Source organism: Poecilia formosa, unplaced genomic scaffold (genome assembly GCF_000485575.1).
Source record: "Poecilia formosa unplaced genomic scaffold, Poecilia_formosa-5.1.2 Scaffold153, whole genome shotgun sequence".
Lineage (NCBI taxonomy): Eukaryota > Metazoa > Chordata > Actinopteri > Cyprinodontiformes > Poeciliidae > Poecilia > Poecilia formosa.
In genome coordinates, this window is record NW_006800092.1 from 1,270,655 (window position 1) to 1,284,177 (window position 13,523).

Consider the following 13,523-nt stretch of genomic DNA (forward strand, 5'->3'; position numbering starts at 1 on the left):
AAGTCTGATTCTAACTCTGGGCATAATTTATGAGCACATGTTCCGTTTTTAAAAAAAGGTAAGCATAATACTGACCCAGCTCGCTGCATTGTTTATATAATGAAACTCCTCTCAGCTGCTCAGAAGCGCCTCTTGTTCACGATTTGAAATGTTCCCTCTTATGAAACGTCATGGACGTCAACCAATCAGACGCCGAGCAAAGGAGGAAGTCCCGCCCCCACCTAAAAAAGCCGTTTACAGGGCTTTTTGTTCAGGATCAGGTAGAGATTAACGAAAAACAACTTTTACGGGCTTTTTTTTGTCTATCAAAAAGCTACAAGACTCTTATGTGAAGCATAAAGTTTCTACAAGAATCTTTATTTACAAATGTACAATATTATTTTGTTATTTTTGCTTAATTTTCTCATACTATACTACCAAGAAATCAGATTTACTTCCAAGAAAATGTTTAATAAATAATTAAAATAAAGAAAGAGAACATGAGCATTCCTTTACAAATTGTTTATAATCTTTAATTACAATTGATTATTCTTTTCATTTACCAATGAAAGCACGTACAGCTGCAAAGTGAGATGTGGACACCCTAAGTCTTAAATCTGTCTTTTCCCTCTGCAGCAAATTAATCAATACAAAAAATGGGGGTGGGAGGATCTGATTATTAATTTGGGTACATTTAGGGTGTGAAAAATTGTGTATTAATAAACAAATATACTTAACAGAATCACAATTGTTGCAAACTCTAAACATGCCTTTTAAAAACCTATAAATCAAAGAATGTTTTTATACATTATTTTTATACTACTTTCTGTTCAGTGTCCAATTAATCTACTTTCTGTTCTTCAGGAGTAAAAGTAAAACAGATATTAAGCCACTGGTGACCGTGGTGGAGGAAGACCCATGTTAATCTGCTTGATGTGCACAAGCAAGCAAAATGGCAAGGGAGCCTAAATATCTCAAAACTCGTAAAATGCCAAGAGGTATTGAATAACAATCTTGTGCCCCCTATCAAAATGAAATGGTAAAATCCCTGGGTCTTTCAGCAAGAGAAATATCTACATTTTATGGCCAAATAAACACAGAAATATGTCAGCACACCAGAAAACAGAAAAACTTTAAAACATAGCCTTCTTATACCAGAGCCAAATTCTATGGAAAACCTGCAGAGCGATGTGAGAAATAGAGGAGCAGAAGAAAGGACCCAGGACTCTAGACATTCTAGAGATTGTGCTAAGAAAAACATGCAAAAATATATCTTTCTATATTCTTTAACCATGTGGCACATTTTAGAAAATATAAATCCTGCCCTGTTGTGGCTTTAGGTGTAGACTAGATGATGGATGAATGGACAAGACAGTGATTCAAATAAAAAACAAAATTCAGACTTGGTTTGAATTTTATTGGGAAAAAATATAATAAATAAATTTGAACTTAAATACTTTCTTTTTACATGTTATACAAAACAAAGCAAAAAAAAAATGTTAGCAGCAACTTGCAAGACGACAGACACATGAATCTTATGACAACATCCTTGGTTAATAGTTTCATGAGTAACCGCACAATTTATGAAGTCATCACTATGCTGATCGTAAAATACCCTTCAACAGTGCCATCTAAAAGACCTGAGAGTTATGAATGTGAAAACGTAAAGTGACAATCTCAGCCTGTAAATTCAAAATTAAAAAAGTGAATTTTGAACTTGACATCATTTTTGTTCCCTGTAGTCTCTTCATTCACATGTATGACATTCAGAGATCACAGTAAAAAAACACACACACACCTCTGTACAAACATATGAAGCACCAATGACTAATACAGCAAACCAGCTGCTCTATACAAGAATAAGTTTCATTAGAAACAGTTGCATTTCAGTGATTCTTGAGAATAGGGACAAAACAGGTCCTATGGATAAAGCACAACATTTGAATAAAATATACACAAAATATAATTTTTTCAAATATCTGACTCAACTAACCTGGGTCATGTGAGCACAACAATGTATATTTTTTTGGTATTTGCTGAATATTTTTTTATTTTAAACATTGTAGTTGGTGGATGATGCCTGTAAAATCCATTGTCCAGGAGCAGAACTCAATACATTATAATAGTTTAAAATAATTACAGAAATACTAAAATTATATATTGTGACAATTAAGTATAAGTAGTCATATAAATAATTATAGAGGTATCAATAAATTGAATTAAAAATCATTTTTATATATTTTCCAACTCCACTGAAATTTGTCCCTAGATTTTGTCAACACCGTCAGAAATGAAAAGAATGTAAAAAAAAATCAGGCATTATTGGGGGGGACCAGAACTTCTGAGGACCCCATGACCTCTTCCTTTCTCTTCCTTTGCTTATAGGGCTAGTTAGCTCTAGTTAGCTTAAGTTATTCTTTAGTTTTTTCTTCTGTTTTATTCCTAAGTTGCTTGTCACAACCATGATGTGTCAACTCCATAACTGGTAATTTACAAAACTTTGATGAAATTTTGTGAAATAAAAGCTTAATTTTGGTAAACTGTAAAGATTTCATGGACCTGATGAGCTACAATATGACCTCCTTCAGAATAACATCATATAAATTGAGGTAGTTTGGCTTTTTTTCAACTCCATCAGAGTTTTTCTGACTCTTTCAGTGAAATTGTTGTCAAATCTCACTTAAATGTGCAAATAATTCATTTTAATGTATTTTAAATGAATTGCATTACTTCACATGTACCAAGTTTTTCATTTTATTTACTAGTTTGTCACCACCTTCAGTTCTGTGTCAACTCCTCATGCACTGTCAACTCCGTCAGATGGCCTTTTTGTTGTTTTTGGTTTTAAATAATATTTATTTTGTTTCTTGAGAAGCATTGTCTGTAAAATGAGTAAAGATATCACTAATACGGTGATTAAAAATTATTTTTAATTTATTTTTGTCAGATTGTGACAACGTTCTAGGTCAGGTCGATTAAAAATGTATTTTTTTTAAAAAATGTTGCAACTGGGAGCCTGTACCTTACCATCTTTACATTTCCTAAACATTATTTGTCATATTTGCATACATAAGGTTGAGAAATAACAACAAAAAAGGGGGAAAATTAAAACCCATTTTGTCCCTATTCTCAAGAATCACTGATTTATTAAATTGTTCATTGTAGTGCATTGTGCAACTCGTCCCTAGATTTTCAGCTCAGCTCTTGAATACTTCAACAGCAGCTATCACAGCTGAATGTGCTTGTACACTGTTTCTTTTTGGCCCCCTATTCTTTTCACTCATCTATAAAACCTGGGTTAAGATTTAGTAGCAGGAGCAGACTTTGGTTGCCGCTTTCTTTTTATTTTGTCCCTCTTTGCTTTTCTGGCACGCCGGGCCAGAAAGGAGAGGTAGACTAAAGAAGCAGATGATAATCAAATTCACCACCACACAAAGCAGTGCTGGACCAAGAGAGTTAGCAAACGAGACGGGCATGGCGTTAGCAGTGAGCCAGGGGCGTCGCGTCACCATGTCCTGCTCTACGGCCAGCATTTGGAAGTGGGTGCCGAGGATGCCACACACGTGGAAGAGCTGGTGGCTGTGACCTGCAGGGGGAGCAGTCGAGTCACACTTGAGTCAAAGCGTCTCATCTTCACCACAGAGCAAATGATTTACTGGCTGTTAGCGACGACCCAGCAGTGGTTGTGCATTAACGCTTTCTCACAATGTTTAACAGAAAAACGGAAAATAAAGGGAAAAAAAAATATGTGAATGTTTCACAGCCAAATAAAACAGGTAGCTGTAAAGCGACATTGACTCATTAAACTTCAGGTAAATACGTTTTCACTTATGAGCTCAGGTATCCAGGGTGTCTAAAAGTAATCAATGGTCTGCTTCATGTAGCTGTGATTAATACGTGTGTAGCATCCATCTTTATCCTTTGTCAGAAATATTGTAATTTACTTAATTTTTTATGTTAGTACATTTTCTTGATGTTTCCATTTCAAACTGTATTATTTTTGTTCAACCAATTGTTGAATTGGTTGAACAAACCAATTATATGTTGATTTTTGAGATACAGTCACTATTATAAACGTGGATCATTTAAACGCTGCTTAAGTTTTTGTTCCAAACATGCAAATACTGTATTAATGTTGGTGTCTTGCATGAGTTGCACTTCATTTGTGCCTGTTTTCAAAGTGTTCTCAAGAGTGTCAAATCTAGCACGAATCCTAACTTTGCCTATGTTTGATTGGCTGTGCTCATTAAGAATTTGAATCAACTTACACTACAACATATTTATCTGCAGTGATCTGACCTGAGTGATGAGAGCTTGAAAACAATGACTGCGCCTCAGAGGAGGAATCTCACCTATGTAGTCGAAGCTGCCGGGTGCCAGGCGCTCAGGTAAGCGGGTGGCAAACAGGAAGCCGGTGAGGAGAGCCAAGCCAATGTGTTTGTAGTGGAGGATGTTGGTGTCGTTGTCAGTGCAGCCATCCCCCGTGCACAGGAACACCTGGGAACATGGCATAAACATGATGTCAGCGAAAAACAGGAAACTGTAAAGCATGTTTAGCGTGCTGACGTCTCTTGACGAGGCTTAAACTGAAGCACTGCTGAGATGTAAGTCATAAATACACGCCTGCCAGTCAAGCATCTAAATGAAAAGTCCAAAATAGAAAAAAATGGAAACCTTCCTCACTCCTCTTGAGGTAGAATCTTCTTTTTTTTTTCTTTAACATTTCAGTAACAGACTATTAGTCTTCTGTTGTGTAAAACCACCTGCATTTATACATTTCTTGCCTCACTAATCACAAAATGTCGAAACCTAATCAAGATTTAGAAGAGCATAGAGTATCCTACTGTGCAAGGTGAGCCGAGTGCAAAGAAGCAGGTGGACGGTGTAAAGAGGATGAAAGCAGGCGTACCCTGTAGAAGAGAGGAATGTTGTCAAACAGGCAGGGGTAGCCGAAGGCAAGGATGCGAAAGAATTTGCTGAAGCTTGGATTCCCAGGTAATCTGGAAAAAAAAAAGAAATATATATATGACTATGCAATTAAAATACACGGACTAACAATTCTTCATGGTTAAATAGTCCTGATGAGGATTTATCAAGAGTCTGGTTGACATTATTTGTAATGTGTATCAGACAGAAATCGGGATAAGTGTCGGTTTTCTTACAGTAGGGTGATTGTTACTCAACACATTGAGCTGCTCTTTGTTTGACTTAACCATGTGAAACTACACGGCCCAGATTAGGGCTGGTCCCTGTAATCACTGCCAACCAACACCCATTGCACTGAGCAGAATGTTACTCAATAGTTCCTCCAATTATGCAACAAGTATCTGTCGTGGCTGCCGCATGACAAAACACGAGAAAAGCCTAAAAGGCGGCTGCATTTTGCTTCTCCGACACTTCTGGAGACAGAATCAGTGTAAAAATGTTGTGGAAGATGATAAAGACAAAAAAAAAAGATGTTTTTTCTTTTCCTGTTTGCAGTCTCTTTACCTTTTCACAAAGTCGCCGTTATATTGCAGGAACGGAAAGCCAAGCCTGAGCGACAGAGAGAGATGAGACGAAAGGTTAGGGATTAGTTGACGATGCCATAAAAGTAATTAACGTGTTTGTGTGTGTAAGACGATCTTCACTTGGCTCAAGAGTAAAACTCAACTTTACATACTTCTACTAAAAGTAGCAACCGATCATTTCCTCGCTCATACCTGGAGTAGCAGGCCAGGACGGTGCAGATGACAGTGTTGGCCGTGGCGATGGGGATGTACCACTGATGAAAGGAGCTGTTCACCCACTTGTCGGGGAAAGCGTAAAATGAATAAACGACTGCAGCCCCTGCAGCAATTGCAAAGCGATCGTTCAAAGTTATTTAAAATCAGGAAAATAGATCTTTGCCGATGAAAAATGATATTCTAACTGAATAAATGCTTCCACATCGAGAGCAAATGCAAACCGTTCTGACATTTTGCAACCATGTTCTCTAATTCAAAGCAAATATTGGTATCAAGCGAATTTCAAAAGGGTAGCTAAGTCATTTGAGAGAACACTGATAGAAGCTTTTAAACTTTCACCACTCTGTGTATAGAGAGGATGTGCTCACCCAGGCTGTAGAAACTGAGCGCCCCGTAATCAAAGAAGAAGCAGATGTGGCGCGCCCGCGGCGACATGGTGCTGAAGGTGTGAGCGCAGCTGGACGCCAACGGATAAATGCAGCAGGAGAGGAGGAAGACCATCAGAGGCCAGGTGAAGGAGTCCTGCCATCCCTGCTGCATCAGCACCACCGTCACCAGTTTCCACAGAAAGTACCTGCCCAAAAAGAAAAAAAGAACAAAAAAAACGTGTTACTTTTCTGCCTGATAGAAGGAAAAATAAACTTTGGTAATAGCCAGTGTCAACTGCAGTGATTATCCACAAGACAAAAGTAGCAAGAATGATGTTTCTGCAGAAGCTGAAGAGTGAAGAATGCCATACCTGCATCAACCGCTGAAAGAACAACTTTGAACGTTTAAGAGTGAAAACTGAAAACATTTTTCATAATGTTGAGAGTTAAATAGAGTCAAATCATTAAAATAATAATAATAATTAAAAAAACTAAGAGAGTGGCACTGTTGGATTTCAAGTTTTGCTTTTACTCAAAAATGTTTTTATTTATTGAACATTCATTTTCTTCTTATAGTAACTCTGCTGATTCTTTTAGTTTCATAGAATGAAGAAAAGCCCCATCATCAGTGCATTTCTCTCAGAAATACACTCAGAAAGGGGCTCTGCCCTTTGCAATATAAACCTTTCACATTATGCTAGTTTAAAACAAAAGCTGTTAAAGTAATAACTGGCAGATGTACAAACTTAACGAAGATGAAGAAGATCTGAAATAAACCCGAAACACAAATATCCCAAATGAACCCTTCATGTTCTTCATTTTCATATGTTCAAACAACAGTGTCAGGAAAAGTCACATTTATTATTTTGTGTCAGCAACATGAGGAAATGCATGCAGAGGAGAAAACAGAGAGGTATATCAACATTTAGTGTCTAATATTTTGCATGCTGGACTCTAAATGTGGGTGCGAGCGCAGCATAAACAGACTTCTTCTTTCCAGACTACAGCAGCGAAGTAGGGGAACTTTAGTGCTTTCATTTAGTACTACAATATATTATTTGTTCACTTCTGTTTGCACAGGCGTTAAATAAGACTTTTATAGCAGGTGAGTCATAAATGTTCACAAGAGCTGGTCATCTTAGAAATAAAACAGCCCACAAAATTATGAACACAATCATCCAACGCTGCTCCTTCAGGAAACACAATCTCTGTATACAATTATGACTTATTGTCCCTCAGTTAAACCAGTTTTTTTCCCTGCACCAGTCAGTTACATAACAGCTAAGAGCACTACACAAACAACCTGATCTGATCAGCTGTAGTGTGCGTCGCGTGTTGCCGTCAGTGTGTTTCCCCGTCACTGAGCAGTTAGCTAATTGTGGCAATACGCATGAAAGCCCGAAGCGCAGAGCTGCTCATTAGTACCAGGCCTTTAGGTCCACCTCTCCCCCTTGACACAAGCACCCGTGTGTCTTCACGATATTCCAAACAGACCCACATCTACACACACACACACACACACACACACAGATTTGATGAACACACCCCCTTTGTCTTTTGGACAGCGCAGCCAAAACAGGCCGGCGTCTCGTTTGGGAGGAAGTGAAGCGAGGCCACGAGGGGCACTGATCTCAGCAGCAACTTTAAGACACTCACATAAACACAAACACACACACACACACACACACACACACACACACAGACAAGCTGAATGCGCCCTGAGGTTTGCGGCTGAGCATTTGGAAAACATCCAAGCGCTGATGTTAAGCGGAGCAGGTGGAGGAACCTGAGGGGGTCAACACGAGGCTCTGGGTTTTTGGGGGTAAAAAAAATTAGTTTTGATAGTTTTGCTAAGCAATTTCAAAACGAGGTGGTTTCCCCCAGTAAAGATTTGATCAGACTATCTATTAACCTATTAACTACTGAATGCATGTTTGTGGTTCCACGGCAGAGGAATGTCGAGGTGAAGTCCCCGTGTTTACAAGGATGAATAAAGACAAGGAGGAAAAAAAAGAAAACACACGCAAAGCATGTGTCTGGTTAATTGAAATTAAAACCCCACCTGAATAAGGTCTCTGACCCTTCACCTGCTCTCTATCACAAAGTAGGCGTGGTTGATAAACACGTCACTGATGTAACACCTGTGGCGTTCTTTGGCTGTCTTCCCTTAATGTTGAAATAGCAGGCTTCTGTTCTGCTCACGCACATTTGTCGGGTTTCCATGTTTTCCGTTCTTCTGTTCAGAATCTCAGTGACAAATCTGGCAAGATCTGGAGTCCTTTTGGAAATATATGTATAAGTTCGACTCATACTGGAAATACTCTGTCCTACCCATTATTTATATCATAAATATTTGCTGACTGGTCGTGCCAGTCAGCAGAAAGTTTCATTTCTTTCTCCCCTTTTCCTTCTTTTATGTTTCTGTACGTGGGAATCATGCTTGGATTTGGTCATCTGCTCGCCTGAATCACGATGCCACATAACGTTTTTTTAAATGTAGTTGTAAAACTGATTGATGTAACAGCTCATTTATGGCTGGGTATGTTAAGGAATCTATGAACGCTTACTGCCCTGTTCTGTTGTATTTTTTTCTCTCTCTCTTTTTTTAAGGCGACCTCTTTCTTCTTGGGTGGGCGGGCTTTGGTTGCAACTACATTTTATAATAAAACTTTAGATTGGCTTTCGGTGACAACCGTTTTATTAAAAATGTGATTTGATGCACAGGGCAAATTCTGATATTTTCTCAAGGAACAAGCACCACAGCCGTCTAAAGATTCTCTCCTCCCTGCGTCGTTGACAGGTTGTCATTGTTTTGGCGCCGTGTGTAACTTCCATTATGTCTCTTATTCTTGCCACATGAACCTAATCTACTCCTTGTTTATGAAAAAAATTCAACGGGCAAATCAGTTTAATAATGCATAAACTGTATAAACTTAGAGGGGTTTTCTCTAAGTCTGGGCCCACATGGTTGCTGTGATGGTGACTTGAAAACAAAACCTGTCAGGATGTTCAGTCTGTCTCGGGTTACACTGGTGAAAGACTGGGAAAACTACATGCATGTAGAAATCTAATCTAATCCCGTACAGGACCTGGACAGTAAACAAGGCCGAGAAGGTTTCTCCAGAAGATAAAAATGGAATCACGAGAATCTAAGAATGTTCCTGTGATTGAAGAAAAAGCTGGTATTATGTAAGAAACGTCTGGAAAGCTCTTTGGCCTGCAGGTTTTACAGGATGTGTGTGATTCCCTTCCCGTGACGTGGGCACACGGTTTTTTTTTTTTTGTTTTGTTTTTTTTGTTTGGGTGTTTCGTGTTGTTATGCAATCGCTTTACCTCTTTAATTCAGGTATGTGATATCCGGCCAAATCGATGTTACTGACATGCAGAATAACAGAAGCTTAATAAAAGGATGAAATCAGAGAAAGTTTCCCTGCTTCCAGGGTCAGTGTGTTATCTTTAAAAAAAAATGTATATAAATTCTGTCAGGTGCCTCGTTTTATTTTTATTTTAGCACACAGAGCAAAAAAAAACAAAAAAACAAAAACAAAACAACAACAACAAACAAACAAAAACAAACTAAAAATACTTAAACATTTTCAGCTTACCAGGTGGGTAGAAAGTGTGTCCAGATGTTGAGCGTCTCATTGGTCATCTGGAAGAGGCTGAGGATGCAGTCGGTGGCGGAGCTCCTGGGGTGCCGGTACCCAGAAATGATGCTGTCCTCATGGTAAACCTCCACACAGAAGGACAAAAAAAAAAACAACATTGTTTTTGGCTTGCACTTCTAAGGGAAATCTGAGAAACCTGTTTTTCTTCACTTCTGTTCTGCAGGCAAAACAAAATACATTTCCACGTGAGACGGATAAACTATTACCGCATTAATACAAATTAATCAGGAGGTACAGATGTATTTGCAATAAAGTTGAGTCGAAGTCAATTCAAAGACGTTTCTTCCGAACTGCTGGACGTTAACACGAGTGGGAAAGTAAAGCTCTGAGCAAGATAAGAACAGGAATGTTTTAAAACAGTTATTCTTTAACACATAAATCTTCTTCACTCCTAATGACTGAAAGTTCTCCTCATTCCTCCACCACTCCTCCCTCCGACTCAGGTTAGTCAACATAATCAGTTTTTTTCTTTTTCTTTTAGTGAACGCGCAGAGAAGATGGACTTACTTTGGGCACCTGATTGATGCTGAAGACTCGTGGAAACTTGATGAGACTGAGCATGACTGCAGGGTGCCGCTGCCGCCGCCGTGAGAGGGGAGAGCTGAACTGAGGCCACAGCCGGGGTGTGCCTCACCCTCTATGAAGGTGTGTGTTGCCATGCCGTCTGCAGGGTTCCTCCCCTTCCTCTTCAAACCCGGCAGGAATATCCAGTGCAGTGAGCCACTCCTCCTCCTCCTCCTCCTCCTCTTGTCTCTGTGGAGGTGGAGGCCGTATACGCACAACAGGTGTACGCTCACAAACAACTGTTTTCCCACAAGAAGGGGGGGAAAAAAATATTCACTTGATTCTCATTTACTTTAGCAGAAGAAGGGACGTTTTAAAGACTAGCTGATAACATTTTACAATTATGATACAAATGCAAGCCCTTCTTCCACATCCAAAATCCTGACATTGCAAAACAGTGGAGCTGGTATTGCAGGTTTCACCCATTTGAAAGAAACAATGCCACTGGAGTAGATTCTTTCGCCCACTTTCTACAACATAAAAAAAAAAAAAAAAAAAAGCTTGAGACCGAATCTGAATGTCACCCGAGTTTTGGGCGGGTTCAGACGACGCAAGGCTGGTGAATGAAGGGTGTGAGTCAGTCTGTCAGCACAGTAAACAGAGCTCCTTTGCTGTACGGTGTGACGTCTGACCTCGGTGCAGGGATGGGCCAGTCCGATCAGACCTTCCAGAGTATCTTATCTTGTTCAAACTTTGCAGCAATGAAGACAAACAAGATGCCAGTATTAGGAAGTGAAGCGCTCTGTTGTTTGCTCCAACTGGAAATAAAACGGGAACGGTTCCCAGTGCGTTGCTGGTGACAGCAGCTTACCCCCAGTAATGGTCGCTCAGCTAGTCTCAGTTCAACCACAAGAGTCTCATTTCAAAGCATTAGTACAGATAAAACTCATTGGATTCTGAAACTTCTGTTGGAGATTCGATTACACTTAATAAAGGAAACTCTCAAGTTTAAAGCTTAAGAACAGTCCAATCCCTGAATAATACTTTTTTCTTTTTCTTAGAACCACCCTCAATAATCCATCCTGCGGAAAATCCCAGTGAACTGATTCAGACTCTCCAGTGCAGCCAACAGTCAATGTGTGTGCGTGCGTGTGTGCGTGCGTGTGTGTGTGTGAGTGACTGAGAGCCGAGCTGGATTGGCACAGACTCAGTTTCTACTGTTGTGATCTGTGTTAATGAGTATTTCTTCCAAATTTACCCTTCAAACAATGTCAAACACCAGAATAATAACCTGTGAGAGGCAGGGCGTGAAAACACGACCGTCTGCTGACAGAATGTTGCTGTCGTGCCCCCGAAGCTTTGTTTTGTTTGCTATTTTGTTTTTATTTTCTAGGTTAAACAAAAGTTTTAAGCAATCCTTATTTTCTTTATTATCTACTTCCAAACTCCTGTAATCTTTAAAAAGACTTTCTGAAAGTTTTGTACTGAATACTTACTCTGAATCCCTTTAAACTGCTATGTATAGTTCCAGCTGTTGCTTCAGACCATGATAGCAAGATGTGCATAATTTACTGAACCCCTAAACCCATGAATTTATAAAAAAAAAAAAGACAAATCTGTTACATTTGAAACCAGAAGTTTAGATACACCAAGTAAAAAGACAGGCACATCTTTTTTTTGGTCATTGTCTGATGTAAAGCTATACAGTAAGTAACTTTTGTAACCAATATGTTCTTGTTTTTTTTTTTAACACATTTGTTAAAACTATCACTATGTTGTGACAGTATAATACGAGACAAATAATCTGAGAAAATCAAGTGACTCTGCCTCCTACCTGTGGTCCTACTGTCATCTGCAGAAATACACTGATGACGAAACAACCAATCAGAGTCATAAAGGATTTATTTTTCATTGTTTATTCATTTATTTAATTAATTTTTTTTACATTTTGTTTTAGCTGTCAGTCAAAGCCATTCTTTTTTATGTGTCACTTTTGCATGATCTCTACATCAATCATAAACACATAAATCTGACACATCACATCTGCGCCTGATATTTGTTCTACTTCAGAAGATCTGCGTTAATCCATCACTGAAGTGGTGAGTACGTTTGAAATCATTAAACAATGAAGTGCTGGAGAATTATTCATAGCTGCTGTTTCAGGAATAAGTAACAGTGAGAATGACCAACATTTTAAGCTGCATGATTTCTTTTTTTTTTGTTGTTGTTGATTCTCAGTTAATTTTTAAAAGCTGCCTCTGTTAAATAATGAGCTATCGAGGCACAGCTTATTCTCAGGTGAGTCTGGGTTTCATAGCGTGATCTTGATATTTGTCGAAATGTGAACTAGTGCGCCCCCTTAAAACGAAACATCAAATAGGATGTTGACGTGTTTTAAAAAGAGCGAGAAGGAAAAAGAGCATTGCTGGTAAGAAAACAGAGAAGAGAGTGAAAGCTGTAAGCATTTAATGAATAAAAAAGGAATGGTCGGGGAAGCGTCTTAGGCATAGATGATGAACTTTATTCATATTTTGTGTCCTTTAGTCGGCAAGCAGTGGCTAAATCACATAGTGATCTTTGATACATAGAATAAATGGCAAGAGACGCAAAACGTCCCACATGATGTACATGTTCATCCTTTCAGTGACACAGGAAGCCCAGTATTTTTCACCAACAGTCCTTGGGCGAAACATGAGATCCACCCTGGACAAGCTGCCAGTCTGTAACAGGGCAAACAACATTCACTCCTGAGGATAATAAAAAGAAAAAACAATAATATATTGTTAACATAACCATAATAATAACAAACCCTGTTTAAAATACAGTTTAATTTGATATTTATGTTATTTATTAAATAAAATATATGGAGGTGGGTTGAATTCATGGTTCATGGTATTTATAAAAACGGTTATATTTTTTTGCAACACCTTTTGGAGAAAGGGTTTCCAGTGTGAAAATACTGGGAACAGCAACTTAATCAAATCCTGTCCATTTTTTTGTGGGTTTAACATTTTTGTCACCAAACGATCTGAGGAACCTGTGTAGTTTTTCTCCTTAAAATAATGCTGGATTAGTCAGGTTACAATTTTTTAAATTATTTTTATCCATGTATGGTTCAGTTAGAACTGGTGTCTATTCTTCACGATGAGTCTCTCTTGTTGGGCTATATTATTAAACCTACATTATTAAACATGTCTCAAGCTGTTTTTATCCAGCTTATGATTGTCTTAAATTTGCAACCTTGCCTTTTCTCTAAATGGACAGGGAGAAAGTGCTGA

At 38.6% G+C, this 13,523-nt stretch overlaps 2 protein-coding genes across 2 annotated transcripts in view; both read right to left on the reverse strand.

Annotated features, from left to right (window-relative positions):
• LOC103146183 (kinesin-like protein KIF23) overlaps positions 1-117 on the reverse strand; it is a 12,688-nt gene extending 12,571 nt beyond the window's left edge. The window contains exon 1 of the mRNA XM_016677305.1: positions 76-117. Within this exon, the coding sequence (XP_016532791.1) occupies positions 76-89 (14 nt within the window). The 5' untranslated portion in view covers positions 90-117. The remainder of the gene's footprint in view (positions 1-75) is intronic.
• Positions 118-3,061: 2,944 nt separating this feature from the next.
• Positions 3,062-10,395, reverse strand: paqr5b (progestin and adipoQ receptor family member Vb). The gene is made up of 8 exons (XM_007563982.2): positions 10,249-10,395; positions 9,679-9,806; positions 6,074-6,279; positions 5,682-5,808; positions 5,470-5,514; positions 4,889-4,979; positions 4,332-4,476; positions 3,062-3,565 (listed from the first exon to the last, which is right to left on the reverse strand). The coding sequence occupies exons 1-8, from the start codon at positions 10,300-10,302 to the stop codon at positions 3,285-3,287; spliced, it is 1,077 nt and encodes a 358-aa protein (XP_007564044.1). The 5' UTR covers positions 10,303-10,395; the 3' UTR covers positions 3,062-3,284.
• Positions 10,396-13,523: the final 3,128 nt, after the last annotated feature.